This window comes from Leucoraja erinacea, chromosome 17 (assembly GCF_028641065.1).
Source record: "Leucoraja erinacea ecotype New England chromosome 17, Leri_hhj_1, whole genome shotgun sequence".
In the NCBI taxonomy this organism is placed as follows: domain Eukaryota; kingdom Metazoa; phylum Chordata; class Chondrichthyes; order Rajiformes; family Rajidae; genus Leucoraja; species Leucoraja erinaceus.
In genome coordinates, this window is record NC_073393.1 from 21,149,395 (window position 1) to 21,163,137 (window position 13,743).

Genomic DNA, 13,743 nt, shown 5'->3' on the forward strand with positions numbered 1-13,743 from the left:
CCTGGGAAAAAGATCATGTCTCTTTTAAAAAAAAAAAACAAGGCACAAAAATAGAAATGCAAAAATATAGTTGGGATTAGAGGTTAAATACGATCGTCAGTTCAGAGCTCATCTTGTTAAATCCTCATCGTGAGAAGATGGGTGACCTGTATTTGGGGTTGAAGTCAGTTGATGATCTAAGTGGCGAGGCTGAGTTGCTGGAACAAGACCTTGCTTGTGTGTGGGGACAATTGAACACTGCATGCTTTCCATCCCTGGTCGGTCTTTGGTTGCCTGCCCCCGTCGACAATCGCCTCAGTGTTGGTGTTAAGTTGGCCCTCACACTGAGTCACTTTGTGCTTCATAGTCTGCAGCTGTGTCACTCCAGGATAAGTGCTACGCTGCTGTGGCTCTTGCATTCCGTTTGCAGAGATTATCTTGCTCTTTGCCAGAGCGGTGTGTCCTGGGAATGGGCTGTAGGCTGTTAGTGTTATGTTGTTAGTCTTTAGTTTAATTTACTGAGTCTACGCTGGCCAGTGATCACCCATATATTAGTTCTATCGTACATATTAGGGACAATTTACACAAGCCAATTAACCTACAAACCTGCACGTCTTTGGAAAAGTGGGAGGAAACTGGAACACCCAAAGAAAACGCACGCGATCATAGGGAGCACGTGCAAACTCCATACAGACAACACCTGCAGTCAGAATCGAACCCGGATCTCTGGCACTGCAAGGCAGCAACTCTATCATTGCACCACAGTGTCACCGCTAAGTGGTTGATGGTGTTTCCTCAACACCATCTCCCAGCTAGTAAGTTGTGGAGTTGCACTGGTGCAGAATGCAAGGAGAGGTGGTGTTGCCTGGTGGAGTGTGTGTGGCAGCCGTGATGTACACACAGGGTGTTGCTGCATGACGTTGATGCTGTGCATTTCAAGGTGTTAACGCAAGGGGTGGGGGTGGGGGGGGAAGAGAATAACGGAATCGAAGAACTCGGGGATGGGAGACAAGAGTTTGACCTTGGTAAATGAACGCTAAGTCCGGTCTATCCCCCTCTATCAATTTACATCCCTCTGGTGCTATAATTCACCCCCTCTCTCCTTATTTGACATCCTTTTGTCTCCTTTTCGCCTGTAGCCTTTGTCACTCCACCCATCTGCCGCTCACCCATCTCAGCTGTGTCGACCGATCACTATCCAAGCTTTGCCCTGCCCCACCTCTTTTTTCCACCTTCCTCCCCACCTGTTACAGTGAGACTGAAGAAGGGTCTCGTACCGAAACATCATCTGTCCATTTCCTCTTCAGGTGCTGCCTATCCGTCTGAGTTCCCCCAGCACTGTTTTTGCTCAAGATTCGGGCATTTGCAGTTCCTAGTTTCTATTTTTTTTTTAAACTGCTGGAAGAACTCAGCAGATCAGGCAGCATCTCTGGAGAACATTTGATATTGGATTGGGACGCTTCATCCAGACTGATGAAGGGCCCAGGTGCAAGGTTTCAACCCGGAAACACAACCTTCAATTTCCCTCTACAAATGCTGTCTGACCTGACCTTAAGCACCATTTTTAGTTTAGTTGAGAGATACAGCGTGGAAACAGTCCTTTCGGCCCACCTAGTCCGTGCCGACCAGCGATCATCCAGTACTATGCTACACACTAGGAACTATTTAAATCTTTGCCAGAGCCAATTAACCTACAAACCTGTACGTCTTTGGAGTGTGGGAGACAATGGAGCATCCTGAGAACACCCAGGTAGTCACAGGGAGAACGTACAAAGTCCGTACAGACAGCATCCATAGTCATAGAAACATAGAAAATAGGTGCAGGAGTAGGCCATTCGGCCCTTCGAGCCTGCACCACCATTCAATATGATCATGGCTGATCATCCAACTCAGTATCCCTTAGTCAGGATAAAGCCCGGGTTGCTGGTGCTGTAAGCCAGTAACTCTACCGCCGCTCCACTGTGCTGCCCTGCAATCCTTTTTATTTGTTTCAAGTAGGCGATTATATGTGTTGAAGAGGAAAGCTTCTGAGCAAATTGCTTCCCAGCCTGAGTATTGTGCATCGGACTGCTGCATGTATGTCCTGAAACCCTAGCTCCTGTTATCACCAGGGCTGTGCTTCTAAATCGAGTCGATCTGCGTTAAGCCAGCTGCAGAGAAGCCGGCGCCGGAGAATTGCTGGTCTGATTTATTGACCGGATATTCTAAAAGCAAAATCAAGTTGCTTACCGTCTGGTTTGCAACTCCTGTGTTCTGTCTGGGTTACTACAGCGCTGAAACACTGGTCACAGTCGACTCTTGTCTCTAGACATACTTTGGCTGAGACTTTAAAACCTGGTGACTAGGTGGACAAATCAAGAACTTCATCCATTGCGATTCAAGGGCAAGGAAGATTGATGTTCCAGATTTACCCAACAGGACATCTTTATCCTTGTAGACCAGTCCCTGCCTCCATAATGCTTTACAAATTGATGGAATTATGGTCATTGAATTATATTTATAGTCTGATCTAAATTATATATATATATTGCGGTCACAGAATTATCGTCCAAAAGTGCTCAGTGGTACTGCGATCGTTTACCCTAGCTCGGAGGGGTCCATGTTACCCCCTCTAATGTAAATTGATGAAGGAAGCTTTCTCGGATGCGTTTAACCAAGTACGTAACATCTAAGCTCTTTGCGCCATGGGAGACCCAGTAAATATTAGGGAAGTTCAAATCTCCCATGAATGCTCTCCTGTTACAGCTCTCTGCAATCTACCTGAACATCTCACCTGCTTCTCTAATTCCCAATAATGCAGTCCATCAAAGCTTAGTTTATTGTTACGTGTACCGAGATAGCTTGAAAAGCTTTTGTTGCATGCTTTCCAGTCAGTGGAAAGACAACACATGAATATAATCGAGCCATCCACAGTGTATTGATGGAGGAAAAAGGGAGTAATGTTTATTGAAAGATAATGTCCATTTAAATAAAGTCCAAGGGTCTCCAATGAGATGGACGGTGGGTCAAGACTGATCTCTAGTTGCTAGAATGGTTCAGTTGCTTGATAACAGCTGGGAAGAAACTGCCATGAATCTGGTGCTATGGGTTTTCACACTTCTTAAATGGAGGATTGGGAGAGTGACTGGGGTGAGACGTACTTGATTATGCTGGTAGCCTTGTCGTGGCAACTTGATCACTCCCATCTTGCTTCTAAGTTCTACCCATTTAGCCTCTATAAAGATTGCCCCCTCTGAGGATTCTTCCTTGGTCAACCAGCATCTGCAGTTCCTTGTTTTCTGCAATATCCTCTCTGAGTACTGTTAATGTCATCCCTCCTCATACCTGTACGTCTGTCACTCCTGTACGTTTACTTCATGTACGTTGTTTGTACTTCATGATTGTAAATCAATGTGGAAGTTTCTGAAAGGGATAGGAAAGGCATGGTGGGGTTACAGCAGTAGAAGCAGTGATGTTATGACAAACTTTCATGAATTACCGGTTGGGAACCTGCCAACTCTCTCTACATTCTAGGAAGGATGTCAAAGCTTTAGAGAGAATGCAGAACTGGTTTACTGGTTGAGGGGCTTGAGTTATTCACAGGGTTGGAGCAGTTCCACGACTTGCAACAGGGAAAGTATAAATAAGGGTCACAATCAGTGAGGGTTTCTTGGCAAATAAGGAGAAAGATTCCCTGTTAGAGGAAAGGTGTGAACCCGAGGGCACAGATATATGGCAACGTGCAGAAGACCCAGAGGGATTCAACAGTAAAACTGATGATCCACTAGCAGGATTTTCTGCAGTTCCTGAGAGTTTGTGTGCTGGGATCTGTTCCCACGCTCCATCGAAGGACACGGGTGACACTGAGAAAATCATTGTTGTTGTGCAACATGAAAATTAAAAATAAGCGTGTTGGGAGTAATATCTTTAACAGTCTGCTGCTGTGAAAATGGGGAGCATGTTGGGTTATTGGGGATTTGCTGTGACTGGGTGCATGCCAATGGGAAGGGGCCCAAGTTGTAGAAGTGAATTGAACGGGACCCGTGGAAATCCGTGCAGGGAGAATATTTGCAGGGGCAACAAACTGGATCCATCTGTCAAGGAGCCCCTGGGTGGTGGGCCAGCGGGTGTCAGTCCATGCTGATCGCCCTCACGTTGTTCCATGGTGCCCCGCGTACTTTGCCCCAACGCCAGCTCTCCATTTCACTTTACACTTTGGAGATACAGCGCGGAAACAAGCCTTCAGCCCACTGAGTTCCCACCAATAAGCAATCACCCTGTACACTACCATTATCCTACACAGTAGGGACAATTTACAATTTTACTGAAGCCAATTAACTTACAAACCTGTACATCTTTGGAGTGTGGAAGGAAACTGGAGCACCCGGAGAAACCCCATGCGGTTAAAGGGAGAACCTGCAAACTCCATGCAGACAGCACCCGTAGACTAGAATGAACCCGGATCTCAGGCACAGTTCTACTGCTGCGCCACCATGACGTTTGGAAGGAGTTTGTGTGCTTGCAGGTATGGTTAGCATCAGACTGGAGCAGGAGGCACTGGGCAGGCGCAGCGGGCTTAATAACGCCTACCTCCTGATCAAAGATCCTATAGCGGAGCTCCAGGATCTTTGCTCCTGATCTTGTTTCACTTTGCTGTGGGAGCTGATGCGTGTCCTCCCTTGCCTGAAAAAGATAGTGCCGGTATAACTCAGCAGGTCAGGCAGCATCTCTGGAGAACATGGTGGACATGAACTTCAGACTGCCTGACCTGCTGAGTTAGTTTAGATTAGTTTATTGTCACGTGTACCAAGGTACAGTAAAAAGCTTTTGTGTGCAAGCCAGTCAGTGGAAAGACTATACTTGATTACTCCAGCATTTTGCGTCTTTGTTTGTAAACCAGCATCTGCAGTTCCTCGTTCTCTCTTGCCTGCATCCACTTATTGTCACGAATCAAGAGTGTTTAATTGTCACACGTACTGGCAATGGAACAATGAAATTCTTACTTGCTGCAACTTTGCTAGGCCTATTCATGCAATAACGCACAGAAAAATGTACCATAACCACCAATACAGTAAATGAACAATCAGTACGATTAGGTAACTATAATAGTGCAAAACAGAAGTCGAGCTGCAACTAAAAAAAGTCCATCGCAGATGATAGTTGTTGAGGTTAGTGTGGTGCAGTGTTCAAGAGCATGATGGTGTTGGAAAGAAGCCTGGAGTTCACAGTTTTCAGGCTCCTGTACCACCTTCCCGTTGATAGCAGAGAGATGAGAGCATGGCCAGGAAGAAGCCGGGGACTCAGGTGTCGACTCACCGTTGCCGTCGCGGAGCTGGCCGAGTCCGGAGCGGGTGGAGCGGTGGAGGAGCGCTGCTGCTGCTGCTACCGGAGAGTCGGAGGCTGCTGCTGCGGGTCTGCGGACGACGGCACCGGGAGCCCACGGATCCCTGGAGGGAGACCGCTTTTCAGGGCTCTCGCAACGGCGACTTCTCCCGCCCGAGTTGCGGGGTCGAAGAGCTCCTGGAGCGGGGCCTGACATCACCGCCCCGCGCGGCTTGGAATGGCCGCGGACTCTGCGAGCGCACACCGGGGGCTCCAACACCAAGACCCGGTGTGCGACCTCGCACCACCCGGCGTGGCTTCAATGGCCGCGGGACAATCGCCATCGCCAGCCGGGGGCTTTGACTTTGACTCTGACATCGGGGGGGGAAGAGTGCAGTGGAGAGATAAGTTTATTTGGCCTTCCATCACAGCTATGTGATGGATGTTTATGTTAAATGTAATTATGTTGTGTCTGGGGTCTATTTGTGTGTAATGTATGGCTGCAGAAACGGCATTTCGTTTGGACCTCCAGGGGTCCAAATGACAATTAAATTGACTCTTGACTCTCTTGAGGTGTGGGTCTCTGATGATATTAGATGCCTTCTTGAGGCTGTGCCTTCTGTAGATTGTTTTGATGGCGGAGAGGTTATTCCCCTAGATGGACCGAGCACTCTCTGTAATCTCCTTTGTTCCTGGGCGTTTGTTGATGAACCAGGCCGCGATGAAACCACTCAGAATGCTCACTTTCTGTTCTCCCACTCTGCCACCTCTCCTTGCCCATCATACCCCATTCCCACTGTCGGGAAAGCCACAAGTGCCTCTGCTGGCAGCTGGTGACAACACCTTGTCTTTCACCCAGACGGTCAAGGTCACCTTGGTGAGTGAATGCACGGCCTCGATACAATTGTGAAAGTGTTCTACTTTCTCAAGGCATTTTTTAATCAATGACGTGACTTTGTGAAGCTGAATAATTCCATATCCCCCTCAAAATAAAACAGGAACGACGTCTTTGAGTACGATGATTGAAGGGTCTGTGTATAGGAGGAGGGGGGAGCAAAGTAAACAAAAGAGGGAGAGGCTGCACCTTGAGATCTGATTGTCAACAGGCTTACAAGAGTCCCTTCATTTAGATTAGAAGGCATTTCACAGGGCTACAAGGTATTGCCGTCTTAGCCGCCAGGTGATTCACATTAACTGTGCCATTGTTAACAAGTATGCAATGTTCTTGTAACTCCAGAGTACAAAAAATAGAAACTTCTGGAGGCAATTAACGTGTGATGGATGTGGGGGGAATGTGCAGTTCTCCGCTGAAGATCAAAAGCACAGCAGATTGAAACCTTCAACCTGAATTCTCCTTCTCTTTCCATGTATCCTGCCTGACCTGCTGAGTGTATCCAGCATTTTCTGCTTCTGTATCAGAGTCCTTACCTATTGGCCTTCTACTAGGCCGGATGTGTAAAACAAAGAGGAGGCACGAGGACCTGCAGACGCTGGAATCTTGAGCAAAACACCAAGTGCTGGAGGAACTAAGCGGGTCGGGCAGCACCTGTGGAGGGAATGGACAGAAGTAGTATTGGGACCTTGAAAAAAGCCCTTGCACTGATATTACATGTTCACATTCCCCTCGGGGCACCCAGTGTTGCGTTTGGGGTATGGATAAAGTGAATGCTCGTGTATCCCCAGGATTCTAAAACTAGAGTGCTCAGGCTTAAAATGGGGTGAGGGGAGAGATTTAACAGCGACCTCTAAAGGTCATCCATATATGGAATGAGCTTCCAGAGGAAAAGAAAGGGCAAAATAGGAAAGGGTAGGAAAGGTTTAGAGGGACATGAGCCAAATGGGGGCAAATGGGAATAGTTTAGATGGGGCATCTTGGTCGGCATGCACGAGTTGGGCTGAAGGGCCTGCTCTATGTAATTTAAACTGACAGTCATGGTGATGGGCATGATTGCTTGACGATTCTGTGTAGAAAGGAATGGCAGATAATGGTATAAAGATCGACACAAAGTTCTGGAGTAAATCAGTGGGTCAGGCAGCATCTCTGGAGAAGAAGAATGGATGATGTTTCGGGTCGGGTCCCTTCGGGATAGGTTGAAGTTTATAATTGTCATGTACACCAAGTTATAGTGAAATGCTTTGTTTTGCATGATATCCAATCAGATCCGATAATACTATACATAAAATACCATCAAATCAAACTCCAGTACAATAGGTAGAGCAAAGGAGAATGTAGAATATAGTTCAAAGTAGTGCATCAGTTCCAGAGACAAAGCCCAATAACAGCAATGGGGTAGAGGTCTTCTTCTTGCATATGGCGTGCACAGCCTAAAGTTGTAAAAGTTGTTCTGTTTGATCTTCTATTTGTGCACGACAGGTTGATTGCATTCGTCGAAACGGTGGGCCGTGTGAAGGTTGCAATCTCCCACCCGGGTAGAGGTCAACCGGGCAGTACCCTAGCTTATGGAAGGATCATTCAGAAACTTGGTAATAGAGGGGAAGAGGTTGTTCCTGAGTCTGGTGATGCGCACTTTCAAGCTTCCGTACCTTCTGCTGGACAAGAGCAGGGAGACTGGATGGGCTGAATCGCCTAATTCTGCTTCTATGTCGTATAGAGAAGAAGGAATGGCTGGAGTGGGTTGGCGCAGCGATAGAGTTGCTGCCTCACAACAACAGAGACCTAGGTTCTATGCTGACTACGGGTGCTATCTGTACGGATTTTGGTTGCAGCGGACTTGCTGGGCCGAAGGGTCTGTTTCCACACTGTATCTCTTTGCCAAAATAAAAAGGTTTTTGATTCCACTGGCTGCTTTCTCGAGGCGGGTTTGTCGAGCGTGTTGGTAGGTTTGCGGCTATGTAGCTTGCAGCTGTGCTGTGTCGTGTGGTGTGCCGGGCCTGCAGTAACTGTGCTGTCTCCTCTTCCTCAGGTGCTGGGCCGATGCTTCCTCACCGTGCTGCAGGTCCACTTCCAGTTCCTATCGCAGGCGCTGCATCGAGTCCAGCCTCTCGCACACTCCTGCCTGGCGGAGGCCCAAGCCCAGGAGAGGAAGAACGCCATGGGCACAGAGCCGGCGAAGGGCAGCCGTGTGACAGAGCTGGAGGAGGCTGTACGATCCTGGGCAGGGGCCTCTGAGGTAACTGTTTGTGCACACAGAGTCGTACAGTCACACTGCACGGAAACAGGGCCTTTGGTCCAACTTGCCCACACCGTCCAACAGGTCCCATCTACACTAGTCCCACGTGCTTGGCCCATATCCGTGTAAACCTGTCCTATCCATGTACCTGTCTAAATGTTTCTTAAACGTTATGATAGTACCTGCCTCAACTACACAAGGGCCAGGCAGCATCTGTGGCGGAAATGGACAAGCAACATTTTGGGTCGGATCTCTTCTTCAGACTGATTGTAGTGAAGTAAGGGGGTAAGAAATTTAGAACAGAGTTGGGGGTGGGACAAAGCCTGGCAAATTTAGTTTTTTTTGCTCAAGATTTCAGCATCTGGAGTTTTCCGTTCATTCACAAAATTTCCCCTCTCACCTCCACTTGGTGGTCACCATCTTGATGGTAAGGTCTGGCAAACAAATGATAGTGAGTTGGGAATAATCGGAAGTGAAATGAATTACGAGACGGGGAGGGTGTGTGATAAGGAGATCGACTGTACTGGACCCCTCTTCTGTTATCCTCCCCTCCGTGGGGTAATGTTGCAATTTGCGATCACCTTGCCCATGCGCAAGCCCAAAAGTTGACTTCAAACCCGCACATCTTTGGAATGTAGGAGGAAACCGGAGCACCCGGAGGAAATCCTCACAGAACACCGTACCAGAGGTCAGTATGGGACATGGGTTACTGGCACTGAGGCAGCGGCACTACCAGCTGTGTACTCTGCCACTGTAAATCTATCGATATAATTCTTGTTCCCTAGCATTGTTTCAACTTGAGAAATACAGAATGTAAAGCGATCCAGGTTCGATCTTGAGTACGGGTGCTGTCTGTATGTAGTTTGTACATTCTTCCTGTGACCGTGTAGGTTTTCTCTGGGTGCTCCGGTTTCCTCCCACACTCCAAAGACACAGGTTTGTAGGGTAATTGTCTTAGGTAAAAATTGTAAATTGTCCCCAGTGTGTAGGATAGTGCTGGTGTACAGGGTGATCGCTAGTCGGCACAGACTCATTGGGCCTTCAGCTTGCTCTGCTCTTCTACCTCATTCCATTCTTATATTTTTATTTGTGTTCTCCTTGATTAATTTTTTTTAAATGAGATCTGCTGATTGACTGGTGAAAATCAAGAGCCAATTGTCCACCTATACTGTGTATACATTGATTTAGAAATATCGCGTCAGAACCAGAGCCAGCAGCTGGTGTCTGCGGAATTAGGAGCAGACACTTTGATCTGAGATTGTTCCCCTCTGTGTTGAGTCTGCAAGGCTGTTAATGATGGGGTCTGCCACTCCCACAGCCCGGTCTAGACTTGCACTGAAATGACCATGGAAGTGTGAAGTCTAAACTAATGGAACACTTTCTCTCCCCCACCCCCTACTTTCGCCTGAAGAAGGGTCCTGACCTGAATCATCACCCATTCTTTCTCTCCAGAGTTGCTGCCTGACCTGCTGAGTTACTCCAGCACTTTGTGTCTATCTTTGGTACAAACCAGCATCTGCAGTTCCTTGTTTCTACATAATGAAACCACTGGCTTGCCACAAGTTCATTGTTACATTGGAGTTTAAAGGCCTGGGGTTATACTGTGGGTAGTGACATGGGCAATTTATATTTCCCTGTTTCAATGACCTGTGGCTTTGTTAGTCCACGTAGCAACTGTTTAGGTGATGAAACGTTAGTAGCTGTGATGTTCACCAAAGCAGTGGGTGTAGGTGTAGAAACAAGGAACTGCAGATGCTGCTTAATACTCAAATGGACACAAAGTGCTGGAGTAACCCAGCGGGTCAGGTAGCATCTCTGGAACACGAATCAGCCCTCATGGAACATATTCTGAAGATTTTGTCGGACGAAGGGTCCCGACGTGAAACGTCACCTGTCGATGTTGTCCATTGATGTTGCCTGACCCCTCCCCCCGAGTTTCTCCAGCACTTTATGCCATTAAATGAGTGTACATTCTGGCTCTCAACCCGCTGGTTCAGTAAAGCCCCAATAACCCACCACTCACACCCCTGTGGCACTGGGCAAGCAGATTTACCAACTGTTGGATGTGACTATTATTAATACAGATAGTTCTGCTGTAACACATCTACTGCCAGTTCTCAAATTGGATAAAACTGGATTGATGAATTAAAGAGTACTATTTGTATTAAGGGGCTAAATTGGTTACAATGCATTTTCGATTGGTAACTGGACGAACCACTTAAACAATTTGGAAGTTGAGAAGCGGAAACAAAAAAGCAGCAAAGGTCAACCTATCTCCTGGACATATTAATAAGTAGAAACAAACAATAGGTAGAGCAAAGGGGGGAGATACAGAGTGTAGAATACAGTACTCAGCATTGTAGCACATCAGTTCCATAGATAGAGTCCAATGTCTGCAATGGGGTAGAGGTGAATCGACAATACCCGGCCTAGCTTACGGAAGGACTGTTCAGAAGCCTGATAATAGAGGGGAAGAAGCTGATCCTCAGTCTGGTGGTGTGTGCCTTTAGGCAAGAAAATTAAACAACTTCTTCACGCTTTCCACCTGTGATGCCATTTTCAGGGAGCTATGAACACTCGCCCCAAGGTCTCTGTGTACATCAATGCTTCTTGGGTTCCTGCTGTCTGCAGTATATGTCTTGTCAGTATTGGATGCATTACCTTCAGAGCGTCGGTCACACACCATCACCTGTTGGGTTTTATTTCTGTAGCTTTACATGTCCGGCGTGGAGCATCTGGAAAATGCTTCCATAACTCTCTGCCGCAGGGAATGTAAGATATGTATGGAATCTTGGACCACTGTTTCTTTGTATTATTTTTGAAAGTAGAAAAGCAGCTGATTGTAACTAGGCCAGCAGACGATGTCCTCCATCACGTTGACCCGTTAACCCATGCACCAACGCTGCCCGTGCCTTCCATGCACCGTCCCTGAAGAACGTGGCATCAACATCACCAGCACGCTCAATTACACACCTCTCTCTACACCAAGCTGATCAGCTGTGTTTCCCATCTGGGAAAAATCAGAACTTCTCCTTGTCGGAAGAACACATTTTCCTTCCAATACGTTTACATTTTTGTGGTGAAAACAGATGACTTCCTGAGAGGGTATCGGGTGCCGTTGTGTTTCTTCAGGAAGGTGCCTCTCCCTTGGCACTGTCATAGGGTGCAGGCTTGGTCTCCAGTTGTGTGGGGAGAACGAGGAGGTGATTAGTGTTTGGGAGAGCGTGCATGCAGGCAGGGAGATGCAAGAGATAGAGCCGCTGCCCTGCAGCGCCGGAGAGCCCGGTTCAACTCTGGTGCTGACTTTAGAGATACAGTGTGGAAACAGGCCCTTTGGCCCACCAAGTCCGCACCGACCAGCAATCACCCCGTACATTAGCACTATCCTACGCACTTGGGCCAATTTCCAATTTTCCCCGAAATTAACCATGACTTTGGAATGTGGGAGGAAACCGGAGCACCCGGAGAAAACCCACGTGGTTACAGGGAGAACGTGCAAACTCCGCACACATGCACCCAGGGTCTCTGGCACTGTGAGCTGGCGGCTCTACCAGCTGCACTAGTATTGCTGGGGGATGGTTCACAAGCCACAGGTAATCCTTGTGTTGCAGGGTTTTGTTATTGTGGAGCTTTGGGAATTCATGTAACCAATTAATCTGCAGCATTACGGACTGGTCTCAGCTGTACTTGTGGTAATTCTTTCACCAGCATCAGACCTTCCTCCTGAAGGGATTGTTTATTTTAATCCATGCCGCAGAGAAGCAGCAGTAACAGATATCTGGTCTCAAGACTTTCGTGAGGCCTCACTTGGAGGTTGTGTTCAGTTTTGGTTACCCTGCTATAGGAAGGATCTCATTAAACTGGAAAGAGTGCAGAGAAGATTTTCGTGTATACTGCCAGGACTCAAAGGCCTGTACTATAGGGAGAGGTTGGGCTGAGTAGGACTTTATTCCTTAGAGCGCAGTTGCTATGTGTTGATCTTATAGATGTATATAAAATCTAGGTGAATGCAGTCTTTTTTCCAGGGTTGGGAATCAAGAACTTGAGGGCACTTGTTTAAGGTGAGAGGGCAAAGATAGGAACATGAGGAGCAACTGAGGGTGTTGGGTATATTGAACGAGCTGCCAGAGGAAGTAGTTGAGCTGGTACTATAACAAGATTTAAATTACATTTGGACAGGTACATGGATAGGGAAGATTTAGAGGGATATGGGCCAAATGCAGGCATATTGGAAGAGCACAGATGGGGCATCTTGGTCGGCATGGATGAGTTAGGCTGAGTGGCTTGTTTCTGTGCCCTATGACTATTTTTGGTTACTTGGTCACACTTTGTATGCACCAAGAAGGTTGACATCTCCATGATCACCATTGAAACCCCCTCTGTTCCCCATGTTCTTCCCTTCTCCACCCCTCTGTAACCATTGGTGGTCCCATGATGCCCCTCCAGTGCCTCCACCCCTTTTCCCCACATCTTGTAATGAGTTATCCCAAAGCTGTGTGGGTTTGTAGGTTAATTGGCCCTCTGTAAATTGCCCCTATTATGTAGGGAGTGGATGAGAAAGTGAGATAATATAAAACTGGAGTGAATGGATGATCGATGGTTGTCACGGACTTTGGTGGGCCAAGGGGCCTGTTTCTCTGTTGTACTTCGCTATCACTACAATTCACCCGATCTAATCCTCATCTTGTTTACACTAGTGAGAGACGAGGACAGATGGCACAGCCTCAGAATAAAAGGACGTACCTTTAGAAGGACGAAGAGGAATCTCTTTAGCTGGGGGTGGTGAATCCATGACATTTATTGCCACAGACAACTGTGGAGGCCATCAATGGATATTTTTAAGGCAGAGATTGACAGATCTCACAAGGATGTCAGGGGTTATGGGAGAAGCCAGGAAAATTGGGTTGAGAGGGAAAGATAGATCAGCCATGATTGACTGGCGGTGTGGACTCGATGTGCCTAACAGCTTAATTCTGCTGCTATAACATGAACTTATTTTATAGTCATTCAGTCCCCTGTCCCCCAGGAAAAGCATCCAGGCCAGTTTCCAGCTATACCTCTTCAGCCGGCAACATCCTGATAATTCCCTCGGCCCCCTCTCCGCTGTCATCACATCCTTCCTGCAACGTGGCCATCGCATATACCCTAGCGCCTTAGGGGTCTGAGACAAGTGCCACATGTCCAATCTCCTGCCTTGCCTCTAGCTTCCCTTCTCTACCCCATTGAGGACATGCACTATAATGCTGGGAACTATATTCTCCACTCTGTATCCGCCCCTTTACCAATTGTACTTGAGTTTGAACTGTTTGTAGCTATGCGTAATATTATCTGC

The 13,743-nt window shown here is 47.4% G+C and overlaps 1 protein-coding gene across 3 annotated transcripts in view; it reads left to right on the top strand.

Annotated features, from left to right (window-relative positions):
* The window catches only part of LOC129705289 (granule associated Rac and RHOG effector protein 1-like), a 93,747-nt gene that overhangs the window by 59,865 nt on the left and 20,139 nt on the right, over window positions 1-13,743 (top strand). For all 3 annotated transcript variants that reach the window (XM_055648798.1, XM_055648800.1, XM_055648799.1), the window contains exon 3: window positions 8,205-8,411. In XM_055648798.1, the coding sequence (XP_055504773.1) occupies window positions 8,205-8,411 (207 nt within the window). The remainder of the gene's footprint in view (window positions 1-8,204; window positions 8,412-13,743) is intronic.